We start from the raw sequence: 27,707 nt of genomic DNA on the forward strand, positions 1-27,707 counted from the left end.
AACTAACCTGGCTGTTAATGCCAGGATTCCCAAGGTGGGCTGCTCTGGTGGCTTTAAACGGAGAAGAATCTGCCTGCAATGCGGAGACCTGGCTTCAATCCCAGGTTTGGGAAGATCCTTGGAGAAGGGAATGGCAACCCACTCTAGTATTCTTGCCTGGAGAATTCTATGGACAGAGGAGCCTGGTGGGCTACAGTCCGTGGGGTTGCAAAGAATCCTACACAATTGAGTGACTAACACTTTCATTCGGAGGCAGCGTTCTGATGGTCATGTGGTTTCTGCGCTTCCTTGCAGAGAGAGAATCGACTCCCACTTCAGGATTCTGACCCAATTACCAGTTCATTTTCTCAGTGTAAATGAATCACTTATCACACCAGACCTGAACTGTGGTCATCGCAGCCCCCTGAGGGGACCTGTTAGAGGGGCCTTCACACTTCCTTTACATCTACTACATTGAATTTAATGGCTCGAGAGTAGAAAACTCAGCACCGTACAAAAGCTTAAACTCGAAGTTGGGTGACCGTGTCTGGCTGAGGCTCTGTGCCCTCTTAAGTTTCCCCATCAGTACAAGGAACGTGTGGATCTATCCTATAACTTAGACAATTTTACGTTCTAACATTATTGACTGCATCCCAGGAGAGCTAGGTCCTGTGCAGAACGCTGCCAGGCCAAACTCCCAGGTCCTCAGTTCTCTTGCAGTTCTAGGGGACTGGGAGGGGCTCGAGGCCACCTCGGCCACGCTTGCGAAGCCTCTGGCATACGTGTTTCCAACAGAAGGGAGGGAAGGAAGAAAATCGAGGACGCGAATTCTACCCAAAAAAGAGAATCCCGAGGGAAGCAGGCCACTACGCCTCCACAGCTTCATGGACTGAGAGGAACTGCAAGATGCCACTCAAGAACTGAAAGCCTCCTAAATGGTTACCCACCAAGGGGCGGGGCGGAATCTCTAAGAGCCAATCAGAAAGAAGAAGTCCTGTTTTGTCGGGAGATAACCGCTCTCTGACTGGAGTGACCGCTGAGAGAAGGCGGGACGGGATTGCAGATCCATCCAAACCTGATCTTTGAATTTCTCTTTTCGCAGCCTCTTCTGCAGCCCGGGGACTGGGCGGAAATAGCCCGGATCGGCCTGGCGGAGCCTCGCCTTCCAAGAGTCTTCGCTTATTGGCGGGGCGGGGGGGGGTAGTCTCGAGGAGCCAATCAGAAGTCAGGACTCACGCGTTCGGAGGAGGGGCGGATCCAGACAAGACAAGTTGGGCGCGACTTCCCAGCGGGAGCGCAGGACCCCGGCTGCTCGAGAGTGGGATCCACGTCAGGACCTCGGGTCGTTGCGGGTGAGCTGGGTGGGGAAAGCAGAGACAAACCCCAGAACCCTCTGGAGGGGACGGCCGGGAGAGCAAGGAGCTTCGCTGAGAGTCTGGGGCCAGGAGTCGTGAGCCTTCGGCCCCTCCAGCGCCTCCAGCCCCTAATCCACCTCAGACTCTCTGTTCAGGTGATGCGCAAGTCACCTTCCTCGCTGGATCGCACCTACAACCCAGAAGGCTGGGCTGAGATCCCAGAATTGGGGTGTGGCACCTGAGAAGCCATCTGGTCCAACCTGTGCGGGGCCTGGCACTCCCGGCCAGGTGTCTAGCGGATGTTCCTCATTTCTTGGGCTCCGCTGGACCTCGCTAGCATAATAACACTCTGAACCCGACTAATGTGCCCTCTTCCTCCCTTATTTTCCTGTCACTTGGATCAGCAACCCCTTTGCAGCCGCTCTCCTACCACCTGTTCGATCCAGAAGGAAAACACTCAGGGCACCCGCTGTTGTTGTCTTTGAAAAACTACAGACTCTAGTTCCATACCTTTCTGTTTTCTGAAACCCTTTGAGGGTAAACTGCCCTCATGAGCCTGTGGAATGAAAGTAACCCTTCTGTCATTAATTCCTCTTGATAGTTAATAAGAATCTAGGCTCGAATCTGGGCTGGGGATACGGAGATTTACTGGATATAATCCTTGCTCTCCAACCTTGGAAGGACACAGCAGAAGGAATTACAGGACAAGAAGGGCAGCTTTGGAAGACATGCTAAGGTAGAATTTACTAGACTTTGTAAAACTTTGAGAGTGAGGGAGAAGAAAGAATCAAGAATGATTTCTGTTTCTCATCCGGTTATACCTTACACAAAGTGCAGAGTTTAAGGTCCAGTCCCCCAGGTTGTAGGACAAAGGTTTTGAGATTCTGGCATAAGCCCTGGAGTTGGAAAACATTTGCTTCCTGAGCACTTTGTCAGAAGCCAAGTAAAACACTGTTGGCAGGAAATACAGTGCAACTACCTATAGGATTTGAGTTCCCTTCCTCACCCCCTCCACCCATACAAAAGACATTTGGTTAAGACAGCCATCTCTGATCAACACATTTCTTTCTCCGTGTTTACGTGTTTCTCCGTGTTTCTTCCCAGGTGGTGCACAAGTGCTGACTTGATCTGTGCCATTAGTTCCATATTTGGAGTATTTGTATACAAAGGAAAAAAAAAAACTAAATTTAAGCTCAAAAAGAAAGAGCTTTAGAAACAATGTTAGCACTAGAAGGAATTTGTAGGGATAATCTAGTCCAACTCCCTGTTAGAGGAGATGTGAATAGTGCAAAGTTTCAGAGGTTGCATATAAAATGTCTTATCTCTCCCAGCATAGAAACTATTTTATTCTATTTTTTTAATGTGATAAAATACACTTAGCCAGCACAACCTTTTGTTACACAGGCTGTCTTTGATGGCTAGAGCTGCCAACATTGCTGTAGGAAACAGTGCTTTAAGTAGAGGGTTAACAAACCCCATTCGAGAATGTTATAGGGACATTTTCTAGACTGGAAAGCAGATTGGCCTTCACTAATTGCTTCTAAGTGTCCTTCGAACTGTAAAGATTTCTAATTCATATTGAATTCAAAATTATTCTGATATCTTTAAAGCTTTAGGTGTTGAAAAATTACTCTGGGATTTTGTCTTGAATGTAAAGCTTTAGTTCATATTACATTCTAAATATGGGTCTGAAACCTGTTTATAAATCTGCAGAAAGAATGTTAAAATCCCATGTAAAGCCTTAAACCCATATGCAGTGTGACAGGACATACTGGTTCCCAGAAGTTTCAGGTGCAGAGATTGTTTTAAACTCCATTCAGGCTTTGTCACAGTGTCTTTAGTAAACAAAATCCGAATGACTTAATTTGCTTCTGAAAGCATATACCCTAGTCAGAAAGTAGATATGGGGAGTGACTGGCAAGAATGCAATAACTATAACAGGTGGTGGAAATCTACCAGCAGCACAGGGGCTATGCAAGTTTAAAGGCAGGAGAGATCACTTAGGTTAAGAGGGTCAGGGAAGGAGGGATGGGAAGGAGACTGGTGTTTGGGGGTTATAATCTTATCACGAGTCATCAGGCTATTGCCTTGGAGCTGATTCAGAGAGGGGGTTGTATAGGACAGTCCTAGTGCACCTCCCTGAATTTTCGTCCCCTTTCTCTCACTGGACTAAGTTGGACTTTGGCTGTCATAGATCTGAAGTGATTAGACATTAACAGGCATACGGTCTGATGTGGGGAGCTCTAACGCGGGAGAAGGCAATGGCACCCCACTCCAGTACTCTTGCCTGGAAAATCCCATGGACGGAGGAGCCTGGTAGGCTGCAGTCCATGGGGTCGCGAAGAGTCGGACACGACTGAGCGACTTCACTTTCACTTTTCACTTTCATGCATTGGAGAAGGAAATGGCAACCCACTCCAGTATTCTTGCCTGGTGAATCCCAGGGATGGGGGAGCCTGGTGGGCTGCCGTCTGTTGGGTCACACAGTGTCGGACACGACTGAAGCGACTTAGCAGCAGCAGCAGCAACACATGAAAGGAAGTCCTAAGACCCAACCCATACCACCTGTCCTAGCCAGTCTCTCACAAAGCTTTTCTTTTTTTTTTTAAAGTAAAATTTACATTCAATGAAATTCACAGATCTTATGCTAAAAGTTTTAAGCTAAGTTTTGACAAAAGTTTACACCCATGTAACCAAAGCCTAGTCAAGATATAGAACGTTTTCCTCCCAGAAAGTTCCCTCATGCCACCTTCTTGCCAGAAGCAACAGCTGGGCTGATTTCTATCAACAAGCACTAACTGTTCATGAGATTCTTTTTATATAACACTACATCCTTTGAACAGAAATCACATGTAGCCCCAAATGCAACCCATCCCCAAGATGTTGTTAATTATTTACAATTTAGTATGAAGGAAGGATTGGAATAAAACTATTTTGGCAAAGGGGGAAGTGAAATTGCAAGGATCTTAAATATTTGGTTCCTAAAGGATATTTAGAAGCCTAACATTGCCTTCCATATACATATGGGCTTTCCTGGTAGCTCAGTTGGTAAAGAATCTGCCTACAATGCAGGAGACCCAGGTTTGATTCCTGGATTGGGAAGATTCCCTAGAGAAGGAAATGGCAACTCACTCCAGTATTCTTGCCTGAAAAATTCCATGGACAGAGGAGCGTGGTGGGCTACAGTCCATGGGGTTGAAGAATTGAACAGGACATAGTGACTAAACCACCGCCACCATATATATGGTGAGTGTATATGGTGATTATATATATATATACACACGCACACACACTCAGGAAATATGTAAAATATGTGTAGCAGAGAGTGGCATTATCAAGGGGAAGAAAACAGTCTCCCCATCCTGTTTATCCAGTTCATATTTATAGCTCAATTCAAATCCATCTTCTCAAGAATATCATTAGGCTGTAGTAGTTTCTCTCTCCTCTGAATTTCTGTCATAGTTTTGGCAGATATTAATTTCACAGGTCATAAATTCAGATGCGCCTTTACTTTCTGTAAGCAATCTTAATTTTAAGCCAATGTTCTGCTTAGCAGTAGAAAAATGAATTCAGTATTTATTATTTGACTGCCTTGGGTCTTAGTCTTAGCTGCAGGGCACGGGCTCTGACATGTGTGGCCTCACTAGTTATGGTGCGTGGGCTTTGTTTTTCCATAACACGTAGGATCTTATTCATAGATTCCCCACCAGGGACAGAACCCACGTCCCTTGCATTGCAAGACAGATTCTTAACCTCTGGACCACTAGGGAAGTCCCAGAAAATTTATTCTTCACAATTCAAGGCAAACTCAGTCACTTCATCAAGTTTATACTTAATTCAGTGTTTTCTTTGGCATTTTATTAGTTTATCAGTTACTGCCTTGTAACTTGTTTTGAGCACCTTTTAAGTTTTTCATTGTTTAGGATATCTGTGACAGTGAGCTAACTTCAGAGCCCTCTAATTGCATTTCCTATCTCCCACAGGGCTTCTCGGGAATGCTTCGCACATCAGCCCACCCTTTGAAGTATGTGCAATAAGCTAGATGATGATACTTGTAACACAGAAAAGTAAGATCTCCGTATCTGAATTTACATTTTAAACCCAAAGTGATGGTAACAGAGGGTCAAACCCAAAGGACATAGTTAAGAAAACTTTGGGCCAGACACGTCCTCCTAGGACCTACATTCCTCCTTTAAATAAAGTTGATATTGCTGGGAGGGGTGGAGAAACCGGTGATACCAAGGTGCTTCCCCGGAGTGCATTCTGTGCCCGGAATCATACATTTTGCTTGTGAAGTGAGTTTAGACATTATTTATGGTACAAGGACGTTTAGTTACTACTTTTAAAAAAAATCTATTTGTGTCTTTTTTAGGTTTTTAAATTCAAAAATGGAAAATTTCATGTTTATACAAAGAAATATGAAGAATAAATTATTTAAGTAAACCACAGTCACTATAAGAGAAAAGGCATGAACAGTGGAGTCAGACAAATCTGATTTGAATTTGAGCTTTACAGTTTACTCCCTGTGCAAGCTGGGGCAAGTTACTCAATTTTCCCAAGTTTTGGGTTTCTAATCTGTAAATAGGTATGAGAAAATTTACTTCCCAGTTTGTACTGAAAATTAAGTGGGATACTGAATATAGAATGATACAATTCTGCATGTTTATTATAACATGTAGTAGCTTATTAATATAAATATTCTGTTAATTGATTTCATTGATTTATTGTAATGAGATTAGATATCTGATAAAGTCCTAACCAGTTCAAGTTTCTTGTCCTTGACCTGTTGCCTGCCCTTACCAAATGTCACCCTTGACTACCTAATTTTACATTTAAAGGATATATATATTTTTTACATTATGGTTTTGAGCTTGTGAAAACTTGTTTTAGAATTGAGTTTTCCTTCCAGAATATCCAACAGTCACAGTGATTTAAGCTATTTGTAAGTTAGGGCTATTTGTAATCAAAATAAATATCATTTACCAATCTATGGTATGTTAAAATATGAATCCTCAAACACTAGATAATAAATAACTAAAACAACAAATTAAAAAGACCCTCTTTACCTTTAATAGAAAGCCTGGAATCTTAGAGAAATAGACATAAAGTAGATGACATCAGGACCAGCTGGCCTACCATGCCTCTTGGAAATTAAAGAACAAAGTTATTACATAAGTATGCAGGGACTATGCTTTTAATCTACTTTTTAAATCTCACTTACTCATTTGATTTTTTTAACTTTATGAGTGAAAATTCACAATCAAGAGAAGTACCGAATCAGTATTGGGAAACATTATTGGTCTGTCTTAAGAAAACTCTTTTAAGTAAGTATATTCAATATAAGTCCCCTTTCCAGTTTGTCTGTTTGTTTGTTTGCTTCCTTAGAAATAATGTCAAGTGGAGGTGATCAGCAATCACAGGCTCTCACTAAGCCCTCTTTCAGTGAGGTACAAGCCTCTGCATTAGTGGAATCAGTGTTTGGGTTAAAAGTTTCCAAGATCCAGCCACTTCCTAGCTATGATGACCAAAACTTCCATGTATGCATTGCAAGAACCAAAGTCACTACAGATGGCCCAAATGAATATGTCCTCAAAATAAGCAACACTGAATCTAGCAAAACTCCAGACCTGATTGAAGTGCAGACTCATATCATCATGTTTCTGAGAGCGGCTGGATTTCCAACAGCCTCTGTGTGTCGTACTAAAGGAGACAACATAACCTCTCTCGTGTCTGTAGGTAAGAGACCACCACCGGTCATCGCCCGTCCATGTACATTACTGCATTTTGGCTACAGTAGAAATATCAGGAACAGGTACGTCATTCCAAGGGTTAAGATGGTTATTTTTCTCAGCAGTTGGGAGAAGCTGCCATCACCAAAGTGGAAACTGGGGCTGTGGTTAGGGCTGGGTTCTGGCCTAACTCTTATCTGCCTGCAAAGGATCTGATGGATGAGTAACTAAGGGGATATGTGAAAACTAGGGGAACTTTTATTTTTAATTAGAAAAATAATTAAATAGTTTTATTTATCAGATCAGCTGTGTATTTTGGTGCTGTGATATAGTAGAAAGCACACAGAATCAGGAAGTTTAGATCCCAGCTCTGTAATTATGGTATACGTGACTTAAATTCTTAAGGCTATGAGCTGTCGTGAAACTTAGTCCCTTTCAATTCTAAGTGCTAAGACGTATCTAATGGAATTCTCCAAGCAGCAGTTTGGCCCTAAAGAAGTCTGTGATTCTGAAAGTCGTTTCTTTTTCTATAACTTCCCCCACTGTAAATGCATTAAAAATGTATTTTAAGCATTCATTTACCAGAGTAGATAATTTACATTTAGAGTTAAGGCCAGCAGACTTGGGGCTACAGTCATGTTAGGATGTAAATGGCTGGCCCCAGTGTTCTGAAGTCTATCTGTTCTCCTTGCTGGCTTGATCCATTCAGTCCTGCCTCATAGAATCCTGCTGACTTGTCCTGTATTAGCACCTTTTTGTTTTTCTCTCTTGTTCTCTATTATTCCTTGCTATAATAATTGCAAAGGTAGAATAGCCTCTAATCTTTTTTTTTTTTTTTCCAAAGAATAATTGACAGAATATATCCTTCCATCCATCTAGATAGCGGCTCTGAAGTCAAAAGCTACTTGGTGAGGCTGCTGACTTACCTCCCAGGAAGACCCATAGCTGAGATTCCCATTGGCCCTCAGCTCTTATATGAAATTGGAAGGCTAGCTGCTAAGTTGGATAAAACACTGGAGGTAAGATTTGGGATTTTATTTTGTTTATAAGAATTGTTCTTTGTTAGTTTTGATTTATTTTAAATACACCCAGGGTCACACTCTTTTTATTTGGTGCCTCTTAACATGTATTGGGGTTGGCCAGAAAGTTTTGGTCAGTGAATATCTTGTTCAATACAGTTCCTGGTGAATATGAAAAATGTGTCTTTTATGTATACCTAAAACTGAATGGATTTTTTTGGCCAACGCAACCCGATATTAAGAAGAAAATAAGGTACTAGATGCATGAATATTGACAGATTTCTTTTTGCCCAGGTCTGTACTTTATTAGCTTCGTGGCAAGATTACCTACATCTTTAGAAATTCATGATATCCTCTGTGCTACTCACTGAAAACAGTCTGTATTCACAAATTAAAATCCGAAGTTTTCATAAGACATAATCAGCCAGGGCTCTGTATGAAGCAATAGCTATGTTACAAATGGATTGAAATGACTTGTATTAAAAATGTTTATGTCGTACAGAAAAGATAACCTTGTTTGACAAATATTTTTCCAAACGTACCCACAGAACATCTTCATTTAATGAACAAATGTTAACTGAGAACCCATTCAATGCAAGGAACTGGGGGAAAAATAGGGATTCCCCTGTCCTAGAGGAGTGTGTTCCAAGGGACAAACAGACACTTGGAAAAGTAACCCCAGTTTGTATGAGTAAAACACTTGCAATTACTCACTGAATCCTGGCCAGTCTACCTCTCAGATGTCTACAGTCCATCTCCTTTCCATTCCTGCCTTGACTATCCCTCCCTGCATTCAGATCTTTTTCACCTTCAATTTAGTTTTTATACCAATCAGAGTTACTTTTTAAAATTACAGATCCAACCATGTCAGTTCCATAGTTAAAATCTTTCAGTGGCCTCTCACTGCTTTCAAAGTAAAGGCCAAGGTCCTCGGCGTCTCTTTCAAACAAGGCCCCGTTGGCCTCGTCCCTGCCTCTGCCCCCTCAGTCTCACTGTCCGTGTCTTCCCTTTCATGCTTCTCTCACCACCAGAGTAGAACTTCTCATCGTCCCCGCAATGTGCCTTTCTGTTTCATGCATCTCTGCCTTTGTTATCTTCTCAACCGTTAATACCTTTTCCCCTGCTCTGCAAAATTCCTGATTATCCTTCAACACACAGCTCAGGAATCACTTCCCCTGTGAAATCTTCCCTGGTCCCTTCTTTCTCTTCCCAGGCTGTACAAAGAGGATCACTTCCTGCTCTTTGCTCCATTGGATCTTGTGCATCCATCAACTCACATGATTCTATGGGTTGACTGACTGGGTCCCTCTGCTCTTCTTGGTATTAATTGGGGTCACTCATGCAGCTCTATTTAGCTGCAGTGCTTCAGATCCTTTCCATGTGTCCTTTTTTCTTCATGTGGTGTCTCATCCTCCAGGATGGTCTTGAGCATCCTTGCAACATGACTGCTGGCTTGAGACAGATTCAAAAAGACAAGCCCCGCGTGGACGACTGCTTATCCAGACTCTACTTGAATCATGTTAGCTCGCATTTCATTAGCCAAAGCCAGTGGCATGTCTAATCCCAAGTAGGAGAAGCTGCACAAGGGCATGCACGCCAGGAGGCATGGTTCATAGGAGGCCACTGGGGTAACAGTCGCCATGATGGTATTGTGATTTAGTTGCTCGTACTTCCTGTTACAGATGCTACATAAGAAACAATAATCTTCTTAAGAAATTGGTCTACCTCTTAATTATTCGTTTTTTATCCTTGGTGTCTAGCAGTGTCAAATACATATTAGATATTCAAGGAGGGCTTCATAAAAAGTTTTTTAATTTCAAAAAGCTCATGAGCTGGTTTTAAAAGTCTTGAATTCATCAGTCAGTCAGAGAAAAGGAGGAAGGGTATTCAGTGAAAGGAAAGAGCATGCAAGAAACCATGGCAGAACAATGACCATGTTCCAGAACCTCTGAATAATTTACTGTGGCTGGAGCATAGGGTTTACACCTGAGAGAGACAGGAGCTGAAGTTGGAAACAGGGTGGAGTCAGATTATAAAATGTGTTATCGTAAGAAGCTTGGACTTTGTCTTATTTTCTTGGACAGTAGGGAGACTTGGAGGCTTTTTAAACAGGAAAAATGTTCTAATTTATAGCCTGCTTAGGTCCAATATAATGGCTAGATTGGCAGAAAGCCAGAATGGAGGCAGGGAATGCATCTAGGGAGCTAATGCAATAATCAAGCAAAAGCTGATTGAGGACAGGAACCAAGAAAAGGTTCAAAATATATTTAGGAGACAGAGCCAACTGAATTTGGTGATTGATTTAATGTTAAGGATGGAGGAGAGGAAAGTGCTGAGCAGGACATGGATTCTAACCTGGATCTGCTGGGACAAAACTCCATTCTGAAATAGGCAGGATTCTCCCCTTGAAGCAATGCTGGAGTCACCGTCACAGCCTGGAACAAAGGACTGGAGGGATGGGAAGGGGAGGAGTATCAGATATGGGTCTAGAAGGTGTTGAGATCTGTGGAAGTTTTTTAAGGCTTCCTGCCATACAGAAAAGCAGATCAGCCTCTATGCATTCCACGCGTGCTCCATTAGTGTCTGCTGGGATCAGCTTGCCTGCTCCCGTTCCTTGATTCTGTCTGTTTTTCTTTTTTCTGTCTGGTTGGTGCTTTAGAGAAAAGAGTAAGACAGAGCCTTTAGAAGAGTTAAGTGAGAGGTGAGACAGGGCTGAGAACACTTTAACAAGAAGCTTTAGGAGGGTTAGTTTTAATTCCCTCCTAAAAGACTTGATATTTATTGTTTTCTGGGAATGATGGAAAAAAATTCTGCTTTATAGTAAAAGTATATTTCTTATAGGCAGCATATATATGAATCTTGTTTTTTTTTTTTAATCCAGTCTGAAAATCTGTGCTCTCTAGTTGGGATGTTTAGAGCTTTTACATCTAATGTGATTTTTGTATGGTTCGGTTTAAGCCTGTCATCTTGATATCTACTTTCTTTCTGTCACATCAGTTCTTTATTCTCTAATTTGCTTTTTTTTTCCTGCCTTCTTTTGGCTTGTGTATTTTTTATGATTTCATTTAACCTCCTTTGTTGGCTTATTAGCTGTAACTGTTGATTTTAGTGGTAGCTCTAGGGTGTATAGAGTGCATCTTTACCTGATCACGCTCTGCCTTCACGTTATGTCACTTCATGTATGGTACACGTACCCGACACAGTATACTTCTGCTTCTTCCCTCCTGTCCTTATTCTATTGTTGTCATGCTCAGTTACTCGGTCATGTCTGACCCTTTGTGGCCTCATGGACTGTAGCCTACCAGGCTCCTCTGTCCATGGAATTTTCCAGGCAAGAATCCTGGAGTGGGGTGCCATTCCTATCCCAGGGGGATCTTCCTGACCCAGCGATCAAACCCACCTCCCTGTGTCTCTTGCATTGGCAGGTGGACTCTTTACCACTAGCACCACCCAGGAAGACCTATACCTATTGTTGTCAGACTTTTTACTTATACATTGTTATTTTTGTTTAAACTTTCAATTATCTTCTAAGAGATTTAATTAGGAAAAAATTATATATTTGCCTGTGTGGTTCCCTTTTTCAGTGCTCTTCATACTTTTTGTCAATCCTTATTATTCCCATCTACCTAAAAGACTTCATTTAACATTTCCTATAGTGTGGGGCTGCTGATAATGAATTTTTTCAGCTTTTGTATGTCTTTGTTTCACATTCATTTTTGAAAGATATTTTCATTGGACATAAACTTTCAGGTTGACTGTCTTTTCCAATGTGCTTTAAACACATGCCACTACTTTCTTCTTTTGCATTGTTTCTGACAAGAAATCCGCTGTCAGATTGTTCCTCTGAATTTAATATGTATGTCATCTGTGTGTGTGTTTGTCTTAAGATTGTCTCTATCTCTATTTCTGAGCAATTTGATCGTGATGTTTCCTGTGCTTGGTGCTTGAGCTTCCTTGAGTTGTTTGGTTAAGTCACTTGGAAGCAGTTTGGTGATTTTCTGTCTTAATACTTGTAGTTTGTGTCTTAATACATCTGAACTGACTGTGGCTCAGATCATGAACTCCTATTGCCAAATTCAGACTTAAATGGAAGAAATTAGGGAAAACCACTAGGCCATTCAGGTATTACCTAAGTCAAATCCCTTATGATTATGCAGTGGAAGTGACAAATAGATTCAAGGGACTAGATCTGATAGATAGCGTGCCTGAACAACTATGGATGGAGGTTCGTGACATTGTACAAGAGGCTGTGATTAACACCATCCCTAAGAAAAAGAAATGAAAAAAGACAAAATGGTTGTCTGAGGAGGCCTTACGAATAGCTGAGAAAAGAAGAGACACTAAAGGCAAAGAAGAAAAGGGAAGAAATACCCATTTGAATGCAGAGTTCCAAAAAAAATAGCAAGGAGAGATAAGAGAGCCTTCCTCAGTAATCAGTGCAAAGAAATAGAGGAAATTAATAGAATGGGAAAGACTAGAGATCTCTTTAAGAAAATGCGATACCAAGGGAACATTTTATGCAAAGATGGCCACAATAGAGGACAGAAATGGTATGGACTAACAGAAGCAGAAGATATTAAGAAGAGGTGGCAAGAATACACAAAAGAACTATACAAAAAAGATCTTCATGACCCAGATAATCACAATGGTGTCATCACTCACCTAGAGGCAGACATCCTGGAATGCGAAGTCACGTGGGCCTTAGGAAACATCACTATGAACAAAGCTAGTGGAGGTGGTGGAATTTCAGTTGAGCTATTTCAAGTCCTAAAAATGATGCTGTGAAAGTGCTGCACTCAATATGCCAGCAAATTTGGAAAACTCAGCAGTGGCCACAGGACTGGAAAATATCTGTTTCATTCCAATCCCAAAGAAAGGCAATGCCAAAGATTGCTCAAACTACCGCACAGTTGCACTCATCTCACAGGCTGGCAAAGTAACGCTCAAAATTCTCCAAGCCAGGCTTCAACAATACGTAGACTGTGAACTTCCAGATGTTCAAGCTGGATTTATAAAAGGCAGAGGAACCAGAGATCAAATTGCCAATATCTGCTGGATTATCAAAAAAGCAAGAGAGTTCCAGAAAAACATCTATTTCTGCTTTATTGACTATACCAAAGCCCTTGTGTGGATCACAACAAACTGTGGAAAATTCTTCAAGAGATGGGAATACCAGATCACCTGACCTGCCTCCTAAGAAATCTGTATGCAGGTCAAGAAGCAATAGTTAGAACTGGACAAGAAACCAACAGACTGGTTCCAAATAGGAAAAGGAGTACGTCAAGGATGTATATTGTTACCTTGCTTATTTAACTTATATGCAGAGTACATCATGAGAAACACTGGGCTAGAAGAAGCACAAGCTGGAATCAAGATTGCCGGGAGAAATATCAATAACCTCAGAGATGCAGATGACACCACCCTTATGGCACAAAGTAAAGAACTAAAGAGCCTCTTGATGAAAGTGAAAGAGGAGAGTGAAAAAGTTGGCTTAAAGCTCCACATTCAGAAAATGAAGATCATGGCATCCGGTCCCATCACTTCATGGCAAATAGATGGGGAAACAGTGGAAACAGTGGCTGACTTTATTTTTCTGGGCTCCAAAATCACTGCAGATGGTGATTGTAGCCATGAAATTAAGTTATGACCAACCTAGACAGTATATTAAAAAGCAGAGACGTTACTTTGCCAACAAAGGTCCATCCATCTAGTCAAGGCTATGGTTTTTCCAGTAGTCATGTATGGATGTGAGAGTTGAACTATAAAGAAAGCTGAGCACCGAAGAATTGATGCTTTTGAACTGTGGTGTTGGAGAAGACTCTTGAGTTCCTTGGACTGCGAGGAGATCCAACCAGTCCATCCTAAAGGAGATCAGTCCTGGGTGTTCATTGGAAGGACTGATGTTGAAGCTGAAACTCCAGTACTTTGGCCACCTGATGCGAAGAGCTGACTCATTTGAAAAGACGCTGATGCTGGGAAAGATTGAGGGCAGGAGGAGAAGGGGACAACAGAGGATGAGATGGTTGGATGGCATCACCAACTCGATGGACATAGGTTTGGGTGAACTCCAGGAGTTGGTGATGGAGAGGGAGGCCTGGCATACTGCGGTTCATGGGGTTGCAAAGAGTCGGACATGACTGAGTGACTGAACTGAACTGAAATATAGTTGATTCATCATGTTATAGTTAACTATAACTGTAAGTATAGTTAATTTCTGCTGTACAGCAAAGTGATTGAGTTATTTATACACGCACACACACACACACACACACTCTTTTCCATATTCTTTTTCACTATGGTTTCTTAACAGGATATTGAATATAATTTCCTATACTATATAGTAGGACTTTATTGTTTATCCATCCTGTATAACAGTTGACATCTGCTAACCCGAGATTCCCAATCCATCCCTCTCCTATCTCCCTTTCCCCTTAGCAACCACAAGTCTGTTATCTATGTCTGTGAGTCTGTTTCTGTTTCATAGAGAAGTTCCCTTGTGTCATATTTTAGATTCCACATATAAGTGATAGATAGGCTATTTGTCTTTCTCTTTCTGACTTACTTCATTTAGTATGATAATATCTAGGTCCATTCATGTTGCTGCAAATGGCATTATTTCATTCTTTCTATGGCTGAGTAGTATTCCACTGTATATTTATACTACATCTTTATCCATCCCTCTGTTGATGGACATTTAGGTTGCTTCTATATCTTGGCTATTGTAAATAGTGCCGCTATGAACACAGGGGTGCATGTATCTTTTCTAATTATAGTTTTGTCTGGGTATATGTCCAGGAGGGGGCTTGCTGGATCATATGCCAACTCTTTAGTTTTGGGGGGAACCTCCATATTGTTTTCCATAATGGTTGTAGCAATTTACATTCCCTGTGAGGTTGGTATTGATACTCTGATCTTACTGTTAAGGAAACTAAGATCTGAGATATTAAGTGATAAAGCCAGTTGAAACCCAGATCTGTCTGATTCCAAGTACAACTCCCAAGTGTTCTTCCTACTACTCCATACCTAAGCAGGATGTACAAGGTAACAGTGCTAGCATTTTAGAAGCTGACTCAGTCTTCCCTGAGTGGACTGTTGCTGGAAACCCAACAAGAGTCTTTAAATTTGGTTTCTTTAAAAATAAAAGTAGTATTTCCCTGGTGGTCCAATGGTTAAGAATCTGCCTCCCAATGTAGTGGACGTGGGTTTGATTCCTGCTCTGGGAAGATTCCACATGCTGTGGGGCAACGAAGCCCGTGCACCACAACTACAGAGCCTGTGAACTGCAGCTATGGAGCCTGAGCACCTAGAGCTTGCGCTCCACAACAAGAGAAGCCAGTGCAATGAGAAGCCCAAGCATCTCAGCTGGAAAGCAGCCCCTGCTGACTGCAACTAGAGAAAGCCCATACACAGAAGCAGAGACCCAGTGCAGCCAAATAAATAAGTTAAAAAATTTTAATAGAAAACAAAACAGAAAATAAAAATAAAAGTAATTTATGCACATGGTAAAAATATCAAGCAGTAATGAAAAGTGTAAGACAAAACTCTTTTCTCTCTTCCATCATCTCCATTATTGTTTCCTTTCCAAACCTACTTTCCAGAAGTCACAACTCCCAACAGTGTTTTCAGTGCTACTCTGCAGAATGTTTTTGTGGTCCACAGTGACATTTAACGCATCAGATGGTCAGGAGATTCAAAACTATGTCATGTGAGAAAGAACTGAAGGAACTAGAAAGGTTTACTCTGCAGAAGAGACTGAGAGGCAGAGGTGTTGTCTTCAGATGTCTGGAGGACAGTCATGTGGGAGAGTCCTGTTCCCCGTAGCCCCAGAGGTCACAGTCGGAACCCACAGTATGGATACTATAAGAGGCAGATTTTAGCTCAGCAAAAGGAAGAACACAGAGCCATTTCAATAAGGGTAAAAATGTACCTCCTGCAGGAAGAATTCAAACAAAGGCTACATGACCACTTAGCAAAGACATCTTAATGGTAACAGGAGCATAAGGGGGAGGTTATCAGACTCCAGGTCATGAGAATGGGTGTTAAAGTCAATTTAGAGGAACATTTTAAAATAAATAGAATAAAGTAAAAAAAAAAAAATCTCAGAATACATCACATTAAAGGTTGTAAGTATTGTTATAGAAACTTTTTTTCCTTAGGTATATGTTGCCTGTATGCAAGGTCGTAACATAAAGCATATTTCATACTGCAGGCCATGGTCAAAAAATTTTGAGAGATACTCCTCTGGGTGGCCATCAAGGTACTTTCAGACACTTACTGTGTGAAAGAGGTCTTGACTGGAGTCCTCTCACAGCCCCATAGTGGCAACTAGTCATCTTTCTCTGAGCTCTTCCCCATTTGTTCATTAACAGTCAAAGTCATTTAGAACTTTAGATAGAATGCCTACAGGCCTTTCCAGTTCTAGAATTTTCTATGTTAATTCAGCAGATATTGCTTGAGCAGTGCATTCTATATGCCAGGCACTTTCTAAGTGTGGGGATACAGTAGTGAACAAAACAGACCGAAAATAAGCTCCTGCTCCTTGTGGAGCTTACATTCTAACAAGAACAGACAGTAAGGTAAATGAGTGAATCATGATGACTGTTAGCAATTTGTGCTAAGTGCTTAAGGAAGAAAAGATAAGCAGAGAAGAGAGATATGAAATATTGGAGGGGATAGATGGAGTGGTCAGTGAGTCCTCCCCTAGAAGGTGACTTTTGAGTAAAGACTTGGTGACCACTAGCCATATGGATTCCTAGGATCCCCAGGTGGAGGAAACAGCAAATACAAAAGGGGTGGGAAAGTGCCTGGAGTGTTCCTTGAAAAGCAGGGAGGCCAATGTCAGTGTGATTGGAAGAGAGTGGAAAAACATTGTCAAAAATGAAGTCAGACAGGGAACCGGGGGCCCAGGGCAGAGCTCTTTAGAGCTGCTTCCATTCCTTTGGTAGTCTGCAGATGGTAATCCTACCTTCTCCCACTTATGAGGATGGGCAGTGAGGAGAGGGGAATGTGCTCTCAAAACTATGAGATCCTGGGCAAATATGACATTTGACCACTTTGTGAATTAAGGTAAATGAAGCAAGTCAGTGACCATCAGAGAACGCCAGCCCTCTCCCCAAGGCCCACCTGGCCCACCCTTCGGAGGGTGCAGTCTTCTAGCCCACAGCAGACCTCTCAGCAGTGCCTGTGCTATCAAGAGTCTAAGAGTTTCTTTGCTTTTGATTTAGAAATTCCATCACCCAAAGCTAAGTAGTCTTCATCGGGAGAACTTCATCTGGAATCTCAAAAGTGTTCCTCTTCTGGAGAAATACCTCTTTGCCTTGGGCCAGAATCGGAATCGAGAGATTGTTGAACAGGTCATTCAGCTGTTCAAGGATGAAGTGATGACCAGTCTAAGTCATTTTAGAGAATGTGAGTACCCCCACAATCAAGTAAGTGTATTTCTTAATTTTTAAATTGTCAAATTTCAAACCAGCAGAAAAGTACAGAGGTACAACTTAGCTTTAACAATCTTAATACTTTATCATATTTGGTCCTGTTGCTTTTAAAGAATAATACTTTCCTCTCCCTTAAAATTGAATTTGAAGCCCCTTTTAAATTTACATGATTCTGCCTCTCCCCTCCCTACTAAGTTTGCATACATCTTTTAATATTACTCAGTTGTGTCCAACTCTTTGTGACCCCATGGACTATACAGTCCATGGAATTCTCCAGGCCAGAATACTGGAGTGGGGTAGCCTTTCCCTTTTCCAGGGGATCTTCCGAACCCAGAGATCAGGTCTCCCACATTACAGGTGGATTCTTTACCAGCTGAGCCACAAGGGAAGCCCTTTAATATTACTACATATGTATTTATAAATTACCTATATAGTATTTTACATACTTTCAGACGTTAGATAAATGGAACATTGTATATTATCATCCTGCAAACTGATTTTTTATTCAACACTATGTTTTTCAGATTGATCCATTTAATAGACATAGTTCTAGTTCATTTAGCCGATTAGTTTTTTTTAGCTGATTAGTTTTAACTGCTGAATAATATTCCATTGTGTGTGTGTATACTATAATTTATTTCAATGTAATTTTTGAGTCTATTCTCTTGTTAATGGAATTTTAAGTTTTTATATATATATATAAGAAAAAAAAATTGAGAGCTACTCCTCTGGGTGGCCATCAAGGCACTTTCAGACACTTACTGTGTGAAAGAGGTCTCGACTGGAGTCAGAAGACCTGGGTTCTCTCTCAGCCCCGTAGTAGCAACTTGTCATCTTTCTCTGAACTCTTCCCCATTTGTTCATTGATGGTCAAAGTCATTTAGAACTTTAGATAGAGTGGTCAATGCCTAAAGGCCTTTCCAATTCTAAAATTTTCTGTGTTAAGAGGATTCATCTATTCAGCAGATATTGCTTGAGCAGTGCATTCTATATGCCAGGCACTATTCTTAATGTAGAGATACAGTAGTGAACACACACACACACACACACACACACACACACACGATGCTGCAATGAGCGTGCCAAGGCACTATTCTTAATGTAGAGATACAGTAGTGAACACACACACACACACACACACACGATGCTGCAATGAGCGTGCCAAGGCACTATTCTTAATGTAGAGATACAGTAGTGAACACACACACACACACACTCACACACGATGCTGCAATGAGCGTGCCAAGGCGTATCTCCTAAAGTACATGGGCAACAATTTCTTTGGGGTGTAATGAGCCTTCTGACGCAACATGAAGCACTGGTCAAAGGGCAAGGAACTGAGGGGGCGTTTCTTGCAAAGCTGAGGATAGGCAGTGCACATCCTTTTCGTCCTCTGCTTTCTGTATTACTTGGCTCAGGCTGCCGTTAAAAAACCCCAAAGACTAAGGATTATTGCTGTAGCCTCGTAACTGGTCTCCCTGCTCCTGTCTGTCTCCCTACAGTATATAGTCTGTAGGGAGACTATATTCTGTAGGGAACTGTCTTCCTGGGTTTGTTTTTTTTTTTTTTTGCTTAAAATTACTTCTCTAAGATTATCCATGTTGTTGCATGTGGCCATTTACTTTAATTTTTATTACTGTAGAGTATGCAATTCATAAATGTACCACACATTAGCTATTCCTCTCTTCAAAGATATTCAAGTGGTTTCCAGTTCTAGTCTGTTAAGAACAGTGCTCTATGAATCTTCTTGTGTCTCTTGGTATATGTGTTCATGAGTTCTTTGGGTATATGACTTCATGAGCTCGGGGATAGAATTGCTAGGTCCATAGTTCATGTCCATATTCAACTTCAGAGATATGCCGAACAGTTTTATGACTTTATACTACTACTAGCAGAGTATAAAATTTTTATTCCTCTACAATCTTGGTACCGTCAGAGTTCAATTTTTGCCAATATGATGTGTGTGTGATGTTTTCTTATTGTGGTTTTAATGTGTATTTCCCAATTTACTCGCCATTTGGATAGATTCTTTTGTGAAGTGCCTATTCAAACCTTTTGCCAGCAAAGTGATATCTCTGCTTTTTAACATGCTGTCTAGGTTGTTCATAGCTTTTCTTCCAAGGAGCAAGCATCTTTTAATTTCATGGCTGCAATCACCATCTACAATGATTCTGGAGCCCAGAAAAATTTAAAAAATGGCTTTTTCCTTCATAATATGACTATAATACATCTGGAATTTATTTTTATATACAGTGTGATTTTTCTTACAGCTGATAAATTTTCTCACAAACGTGTTAAAAAGCTATGTTTCCACTTTGTTTTCCAGTACCACATCTACTGTAAATCAAATATTATTTTGGACTGTATTTTGCTCTATTGGTCTATTTGTCTATCTCTGCACCCATAGCAACTGTGTATCAGCTAGGCTAGGTCATGCTGTAGTAACAAATAACCCCCAAATCCTTGTGGACTTATAAATAACAAAGGTTTAGTTCCCACACAAGCTGCAGGTCTGTCATGGATTGACTGGGGCGATGTGTATTCTTATTTGGGGATTTAGACTGATAACACTTTCACCACCTGGGATATTGGTATGGAGAAAGAGATGTAGTAAATTGTATGCTGAATCTTAAAGCATCTGCCCTGAAGTGATGTCACTTCTGTTACATGTAGTGGCCAAAAAAACCACACTGCTGCTAACAACTTTTGGAAAAGCAGGGAGCTGACAACCCAGAGTGTTCCTGGAAGGAAGATACCTGGAATATTTGAGCATCCCTAAAGATTACTTCAGTTCAGTTCAGTTCAGTTCAGTTCAGTCGCTCAGTCATGTCCAACTCTTTGCGACCCCATGAATCGCCGCACGCCAGGCCTCCCTGTCCATCACCAACTCCCGGAGTTCACTCAGACTCATGTTTATCGAGTCAGTGATGCCATCCAGCCATCTCATCCTCTGTTGTCCCCTTCTCCTCCTGCCCCCAATCCCTTCCAGCATCGGAGTCTTTTCCAATGAGTCAACTCTTCACATGAGGTGGCCAAAGTACTGGAGTTTCAGCTTTAGCATCATTCCTTCCAAAGAAATCCCAGGGCTGATCTCCTTCAGAATGGACTGGTTGGATCTCCTTGCAGTCCGAGGGACTCTCAAGAGTCTTCTCCAACACCACAGTTCAAAAGTATCAATTCTTCGGCGCTCAGCTTTCTTCACAGTCCAACTCTCACATCCATACATGACCACAGGAAAAACCATAGCCTTGACTAGACGGACCTTTGTTGGCAAAGTAATATCTCTGCTTTTGAATATGCTATCTAGGTTGGTCATAACTTTTCTTCCAAGGAGTAAGCGTTATTTAATTTCATGGCTGCAGTCACCATCTGCAGTGATTATGGAGCCCCCCCAAAATAAAGTCTGACACTGTTTCCACTGTTTCCCCATCTATTTCCCATGAAGTGATGGGATTGGATGCCATGATCTTCGTTTTCTGAGTGTTGAGCTTTAAGCCAACTTTTTCACTCTCCTCTTTCACTTTCATCAAGAGGCTTTTTAGCTCCTCTTCCCTTTCTGCCATAAGGGTGGTGTCATCTGCATATCTGAGCTTATTGATATTTCTCCCGGCAATCTTGATTCCAGCTTGTGTTTCTTCCAGTCCAGCATTTCTCATGATGTACTCTGCATAGAAGTTAAATAAGCAGGGTGACAATATACAGCCTTGATGTACTCCTTTTCCTATTTGGAACCAGTCTGTTCAATGTCCAGTTCTAACTGTTGCTTCCTGACCTACATATAAGTTTCTCAAGAGGCTGGTCAGGTGGTCTGGTATTCCCATCTCTCTCAGAATTTTCCACAGTTTATTGTGATCCACACAGTCAAAGGCTTTGGTATAGTCAATAAAGCAGAAATAGATGTGTTTCTGGAACTCTTGCTTTTTCCATGATCCAGCGGATGTTGGCAATTTGATCTCTGGTTCCTCTGCCTTTTCTAAAACCAGCTTGAACATCAGGAAGTTCACGGTTCACATATTGCTGAAGCCTGGCTTGGAGAATATTGAGCATTACTTTACTAGCATGTGATTACTACACTATCTTAATTTCTTTAACTTTTAAAGTCTTCATATCTGATAGAACATGTCCTCTCATTTTCTTGTTTCTCTTTAAGAGGGTCTTGACTTTTTTTGTTCTTTCTATGTTTCCATATCAATTTTGGAATCAGCTTGTCATGTTTAAAGAAAAATTTTGTTGAGATTTTGGCTAGATGTGGACTGAATACATATATACATATATATATATATTTCAAGAAAATGTGTATAAGATTGAGTAATCTAATCCATGAACACTGGTCCATCTCCCCATTTATATAGACCAATAAAAGGTCTATATGATGATATGTTTAGTTATCCTTTTACTGTTGATTTCTACTGTTGCATTATGGTCAGAGAATATACTTTGTATCAGTGCTGTCTAGTAGAATTTTCTTCAATGATGGAAATGTTTTGTATCTGTGTACATAATATAATAGCTCCTGTGTGGCTACTGAGCACTTGAAATGTGGCTAGTGCAACTAAGGAACTGAACTTTCGGTTTATTTAATCTTAATGAATTTAAATGGCAACTTATGACCAGTGGCTATCATATGGGGCAGAACAGCTCTATATGATTTCAGCACTTTGAAATTTCTTAACATTTACTTCATAATGAAGCATTTGGTAATTTAAAAAAAATGTTCCCTGTATGCTAAACAGAATTTATTCAGTAGGTGTTGTGTACAAAGTATTCAGTAGGTGTTGTGTACAAATATGTCCAGTAGGTCAAATCTATTAATCTTATTTAAATTTTCTATACTGTTGGAGAAGGAAATGGCAACCCATTCCAGTATTCTTGCCTGGAAAATTTCATGGACAGAGGAGTCTGGCAGGCTACGCCGGGTCACAAGTGTCAGACACGACTTAGCGACAAAACCAAACCACCACTGTTGGCTTACCTTTTTGTCCACTTGCTCTAACAATGATCAAGAAAAATGTGTTTAAAATCTCCCACTCTAATTGTGAATTGCCTATTTTTATTTGTATTTCTGTCAAATTTTGCTTTATATATTTCAAGGCAGTGTGCATGTAAAATTAGAATTATTATCTTACTAGAAAACTGAATCTTTTACAATATAAAGTATCCTTCTTTATTTATCTTGCTTTTTGCCTTAATATCTACTCCATCTGACATTATACAGCTATCCCGTCTTATTTTTTGTTCTCTTGATTTTTTTCTGTCTTTTCCATTTTTACTTTTCTTTCTCCCTTCTTTTGAGTGAATTGTTTTTGTGCTAATTATTTTGTCTTTTTTTCTCTGTCTCCAGAAAATTATGTACTTTGAATGATAACCTTATAAAGTCTAACATGCTACTTCAACTTATCAAAGTCTGATACAGGGACCTTAAAATAATTTAATTCCATTTATCTCCTTCCTGCTGTTTTAGTAAACTTTAATTCTATATTTTTTTTACCACAAAAAAACAGTATTATTTTTGTTATAGAGTCAAGTTTATTTAGATTTACTTATATTATTCACTTTTTAACTTCCAGCACCCCAAACCTTCTCTCTGGAGTCATTTTCTTCCTGCCCAAAATACATGTTTCCAAATTTCCTTTAATGCAGTTCTTAAATGGTGAACTTTCTCTGATTTTGTCTGAAGATGTGTTTATTTTGTCTTCATTCCTGAAGGATATTTTCACAGCCTATAGAATTTTAGATCTCATGGGTTTAGAGTTTTAGAATTCTGCTGTCTTTTAGCTTCCATTGCTGCTGAGAAGCCAGCTGTCAGTCTGTTGTTTCTCTGAAGATAATTTGTCTTTTTCTCCTTTGGGTTGCTTTTCAGATTTTTTTTTTTAACTTAACCCGGGTTTTCCAAACCTATGTGTGAACATTGTCTTTCACCATTTATAGAAAATTCTTGCCTCTGCACCTAATCCCCTTCTTCTCCTTTTGAGACTCCAATTAAGCTCATAGTATGCCTTCTCATTGAATCCTCTGTGTATATTACCTTCTCTTTTTTTCTGCCCATGCTGCATTTTGGAAAATGTTCTATCCTATTCTGTACTTTATTGAATCTTCTTAGCTATGTCTAATCTCTTAAACCCACCCATTGCATTCTTAATTTATTCATTGTATTTTTCAGTTTTAGAAGTTCTTCTTGATTACTTCTCTACAGTAACTGCCTTGGGCCATACTCTATATCAGCACACAGGGAAATCGGTTACCAAGAGCAAGAACAAGAAACTGACCATAGACATTGAACCAAAGACTTCAGTAAGTGGGCATAGGATATATTCACACAGCATCCAGGTTTAGCATTTGGTTTCAAGGCTGTATTTCTGTCCTTCTCCCTCCTTGGAACAGAAGTCGTCTAAGCAGTGGGTTAGTAGCAGATTTGGTCCTGCTTTTATGAGTTAGGAGGCCCTCTTCACTGCCTCCAGCTTCACGTGGTAAGCGTGTTTCCCAACGTACAGGTAGCACTTTAAGTTCCTTCTCGCAAAGGGGGAAAGCACATTGCTGATCTGGAACACAGTAGGCAAGCCTGTGGCTTTATTCCTTCTCACTGCTCACTTGTGCTTGGCATTTCTATTCAGTTTGTATGAATCTATCTTGGTTTTGAGGCTGGTTGTGTATCTTTTGTTTTCTCTTTTTATTTTTATCATTGCTATGTATATTGGGGTTATCAAAGTATGAATTCACTCTGCTATCTTGGTCAGAACTCTTTCTTTTCTTTTGTTAATTCTCAAATTCAACTACTTCTGTTATTTTATTCCAAGCACTAAATAGCTGTATCATTTTTTTAATAGGCCACTGGACACGTGAAAAGAAGCAACGAAATGAGAGAGGTTTCCACATATATAGATTGCATTCATGAAGTAATATATTTCATTTATTCTAAAATACCAATCTACTGTATAAGATATCAAATTGCTTTATGAACCTCTAAGGAAGAAAAAATATTGTCAGTGAAACTATGACATCGTATCAATCATAGGATAAATCCCCATATCAGAAACATGTAGTTTACAGTAATATTCATTGCTTCTACAGGCCACCCACTGTGCTACATCACTTAAGCATGATTTACACAACCGTAAGTCATATAGAAGAAATCAGAATTATATTTAAAAGCTAATAGTATGGACTTTATATCATGCACTTATTATAAAGTACATGACTCACCGCTTCAGTATACACAGACATCCCCATCTCCTCCTAATCCTCAGTGGTTTAAATCAGTGCTTCTCAAACTCTCCATGGTAAAAGACAAGTTGCGTTTTTCTTCCAACTCCCTGAAGCCTGATACATTTGGCCCTACTGTGCAAGATTAATTCATGGCTCACACCACACATGATTTACCATGAGCATTTGACAACACCAAAACTGGGCTATACTGTTAATGAGATAAGGCCCCTGTCATACTCTTAATGAAAAATCAAACAGTCTCAATGTCTGTTTTTATTCTCATGCACACTAATAACAGTTTGTGAGCCAGCACTAGCCACAGGCCCCCCACTTTGAGTGGTACTGACTTAAAATAACATCTATTCCAGTAATCAGAAGACTAGAGAAATTCAGAATTACTTTGTCATCAGAAATTTCTCTTCTAGGTTAAAATACAGGCACATCTGGTCCATTCTAGCACTCTTTGCTTCTTATAATAACATGAATGTATATATGTATATATCTATGTATATTAGACAAGTAAAGGGTAAAGAACTTAAAGATGAATTGATGAAACGTTTCAATTTTCATTGGCTCAGAGCCAAAAATCAGGTGTTTGCAATGACTCCAGTCTCCCTCTTCTGTCCTTGTATTGATGAAAAGCAAAAGCAACCACCAGAATTAACTGCTTTTATCCTTTTCAGAGGAAATTGTTTTATTTCTCAAGAAAAAGAGGGTTTAGCTCTTTATCTCTGATTGCTCATCAAATTATTTGAATGCTCATACCTGAGAAAGTGGAGAAGGAAATGGCAAACCACTCCAATATTCTTGCCAGGGAAATCCCATGGACAGAGGAGCCTGGCAGGCTACAGGCCATGCAGTCACAGAGTTGGACATGACTTAACAACTAAACCACCATCACCATCTGAGAAAGAGGAATGGAAAGAGAATGAACTAGGGTATTAAACAACTGTTTTTACTTGGCTTGATTTTTCTCCTTTCAGGTATCAATCACGGAGATCTTAACGACCACAACATCTTAATAGAGTCCAGAGAGTCGGCCTTTGGAGATGCTGTATATCAGGTGTCTGGGGTTTTGGATTTTGATGACATGAGCTATGGTTACTATGTGTTTGAAGCGGCGATCACCATCATGTACATGATGATTGAAAGCAAGGCTCCTATACAAGTAGGAGGCCATGTCCTTGCTGGGTTTGAAAGTGTGGTCCCCCTGACTCCTGTGGAGAGGGGTGCTTTGTTTCTACTTGTATGCAGTCGGTTTTGTCAGTCACTTGTCCTAGCTGCATATTCTTGCCAGCTATACCCAGAGAACGAAGAGTATCTCATGATTACTGCAAAAACTGGGTGGAAGCACTTACAGCAAATGTTTGACATGGGCCGGAAAGCTGTAGAAGAAATCTGGTTTGAAACTGCCAAGTCCTACGAATCTGGGATCTCCATGTGACTAGATAAAAATTCACATTAACTTGGGTAATGAAGAACCAATAGGACCTAACCTAATTCCATAAAGGGTTTTCCTGCACCATTAAAGATGAATTGATGAAACATTTCAATGCACATGTAACCACTAAGGTCTTCTAGTAATTTCATGACCATTTTTTAACCTAAGAAAGTACTGCATGAGCAAGCATGTCTTTCTAAGGGTTTCATTTGCCTTGTGTATCAAACATGCAGAGTGATATCTTGAATCAAATAGTCTCTCAAGATCAATGATTTTTTTTAACTTTAACAGGACATGTCTATATGTACAGACATGTTCACATATTTTAGATAAGTGGGTGCAACATGCAGACCTAGTTAACGTATCACCAGTTCTATGAAGCCTTCTCCCATCTCTTCATTGTTCATAATCTCTTTGTACCCTGCCTTTTGTATGGCACATCACTTGGTATCATGGGTGATAGCCATGTAGTCATCTAGTCTAAGAGCTATTTGAGGGAAGAAACCATGTAAATTGGTTTTTTTCCTTTCATCCATTCTTACACTGGTATAGTGCCTTTCCAATGGTCTTTAAAGATATTTTCAAAATTAATGTATCCTAGAAGAAAGGCTGGAGAAAATAAGGCACACACTAAAATGCCTCAGGAGAAAACAGATGCAGTACTCATAAGAGAAAGCTTTAACTTGTTTGAGCGGGCAGTTGAAACTGAAACTCCAGAGGCAGATGCCAGAACTCACTGGAACTGCAAGTAAGCAAATAAGACACCCAGACAAGCCACTAACTCGTGAGGTATCTAAACAGTTTTCACACTGATGCTGAGAAAGACCCTAGGCAGATATTTTAAAATCCTCTACCATTTATGTTTCTTTTCATATGAATATATAATATTGGAGAACGTAGCTTATGTATCCTTGACTTTATTCACACCACTGTATTTCCCTCACTGATTTCTGGTCCTGTCTCCCTTAGTATGATAAACAGTAAATAGTCATTTACTTAGTCTTGTCCATGTAGCTCTCCATTCTCTGTGGATGACTGTAGAATCCTGGCCATTCAAACACCTTTTTAGTAGTTATCTCTTTTGATATATATGAGAATATATATATATCCATCTAACGACCTACCTACAGAGCTATCCTCTCCAAACTAGGTCTCCGAATTTTCGTGTATCACCCATTTGTATCATTCTTATGTTCACCTTTAACTTCTCTGTGCCTCAGTTTCCTTGTCTGTGAAGGTGAAGTAGCACCTATCTTACAGTTCCTGTAACACTTACCTCAAGGAGCTAGTTGTGAGGATTTCTTAGAGATTAATGCAAAGTTCTGAGCACAGGGCTTGGCACATATAAAAGACTTAATAAATGTCTGCTAAATGAATGAACCAGGTTACCCAAACTGGAGTACTTTTCTTTTTGCCTCTCAAATTCAGTCAGTGATCTGATTCTTAGGAATCAGAATTTTAGATCAGCAAATGATGATCAAATCCATATCCTTCCTGCTGTACTGTTTAGCGATATATAATAAAAACCAATATTTATTGAGTATTAA

General features: G+C 40.3%; 1 protein-coding gene across 3 annotated transcripts; it reads left to right on the forward strand.

Annotated features, from left to right (window-relative positions):
* On the forward strand, nt 1,232-27,707 carry HYKK (hydroxylysine kinase). 3 transcript variants are annotated; one of them, XM_005695097.3, is made up of 7 exons: nt 1,232-1,331; nt 1,936-2,070; nt 5,318-5,401; nt 6,720-7,070; nt 7,943-8,082; nt 17,307-17,490; nt 25,703-27,707. In XM_005695097.3, the coding sequence occupies exons 3-7, from the start codon at nt 5,377-5,379 to the stop codon at nt 26,161-26,163; spliced, it is 1,161 nt and encodes a 386-aa protein (XP_005695154.1). In that variant the 5' UTR covers nt 1,232-1,331; nt 1,936-2,070; nt 5,318-5,376; the 3' UTR covers nt 26,164-27,707. The 3 variants fall into 3 exon arrangements, with proteins under 3 accessions (XP_005695154.1, XP_005695156.1, XP_005695155.1); XM_005695099.3 differs by having other exon boundaries at nt 5,318-5,358; XM_005695098.3 differs by lacking the exon at nt 1,936-2,070 and having other exon boundaries at nt 1,250-1,331.

Source organism: Capra hircus, chromosome 21 (assembly GCF_001704415.2).
Source record: "Capra hircus breed San Clemente chromosome 21, ASM170441v1, whole genome shotgun sequence".
Classification (NCBI taxonomy): domain Eukaryota; kingdom Metazoa; phylum Chordata; class Mammalia; order Artiodactyla; family Bovidae; genus Capra; species Capra hircus.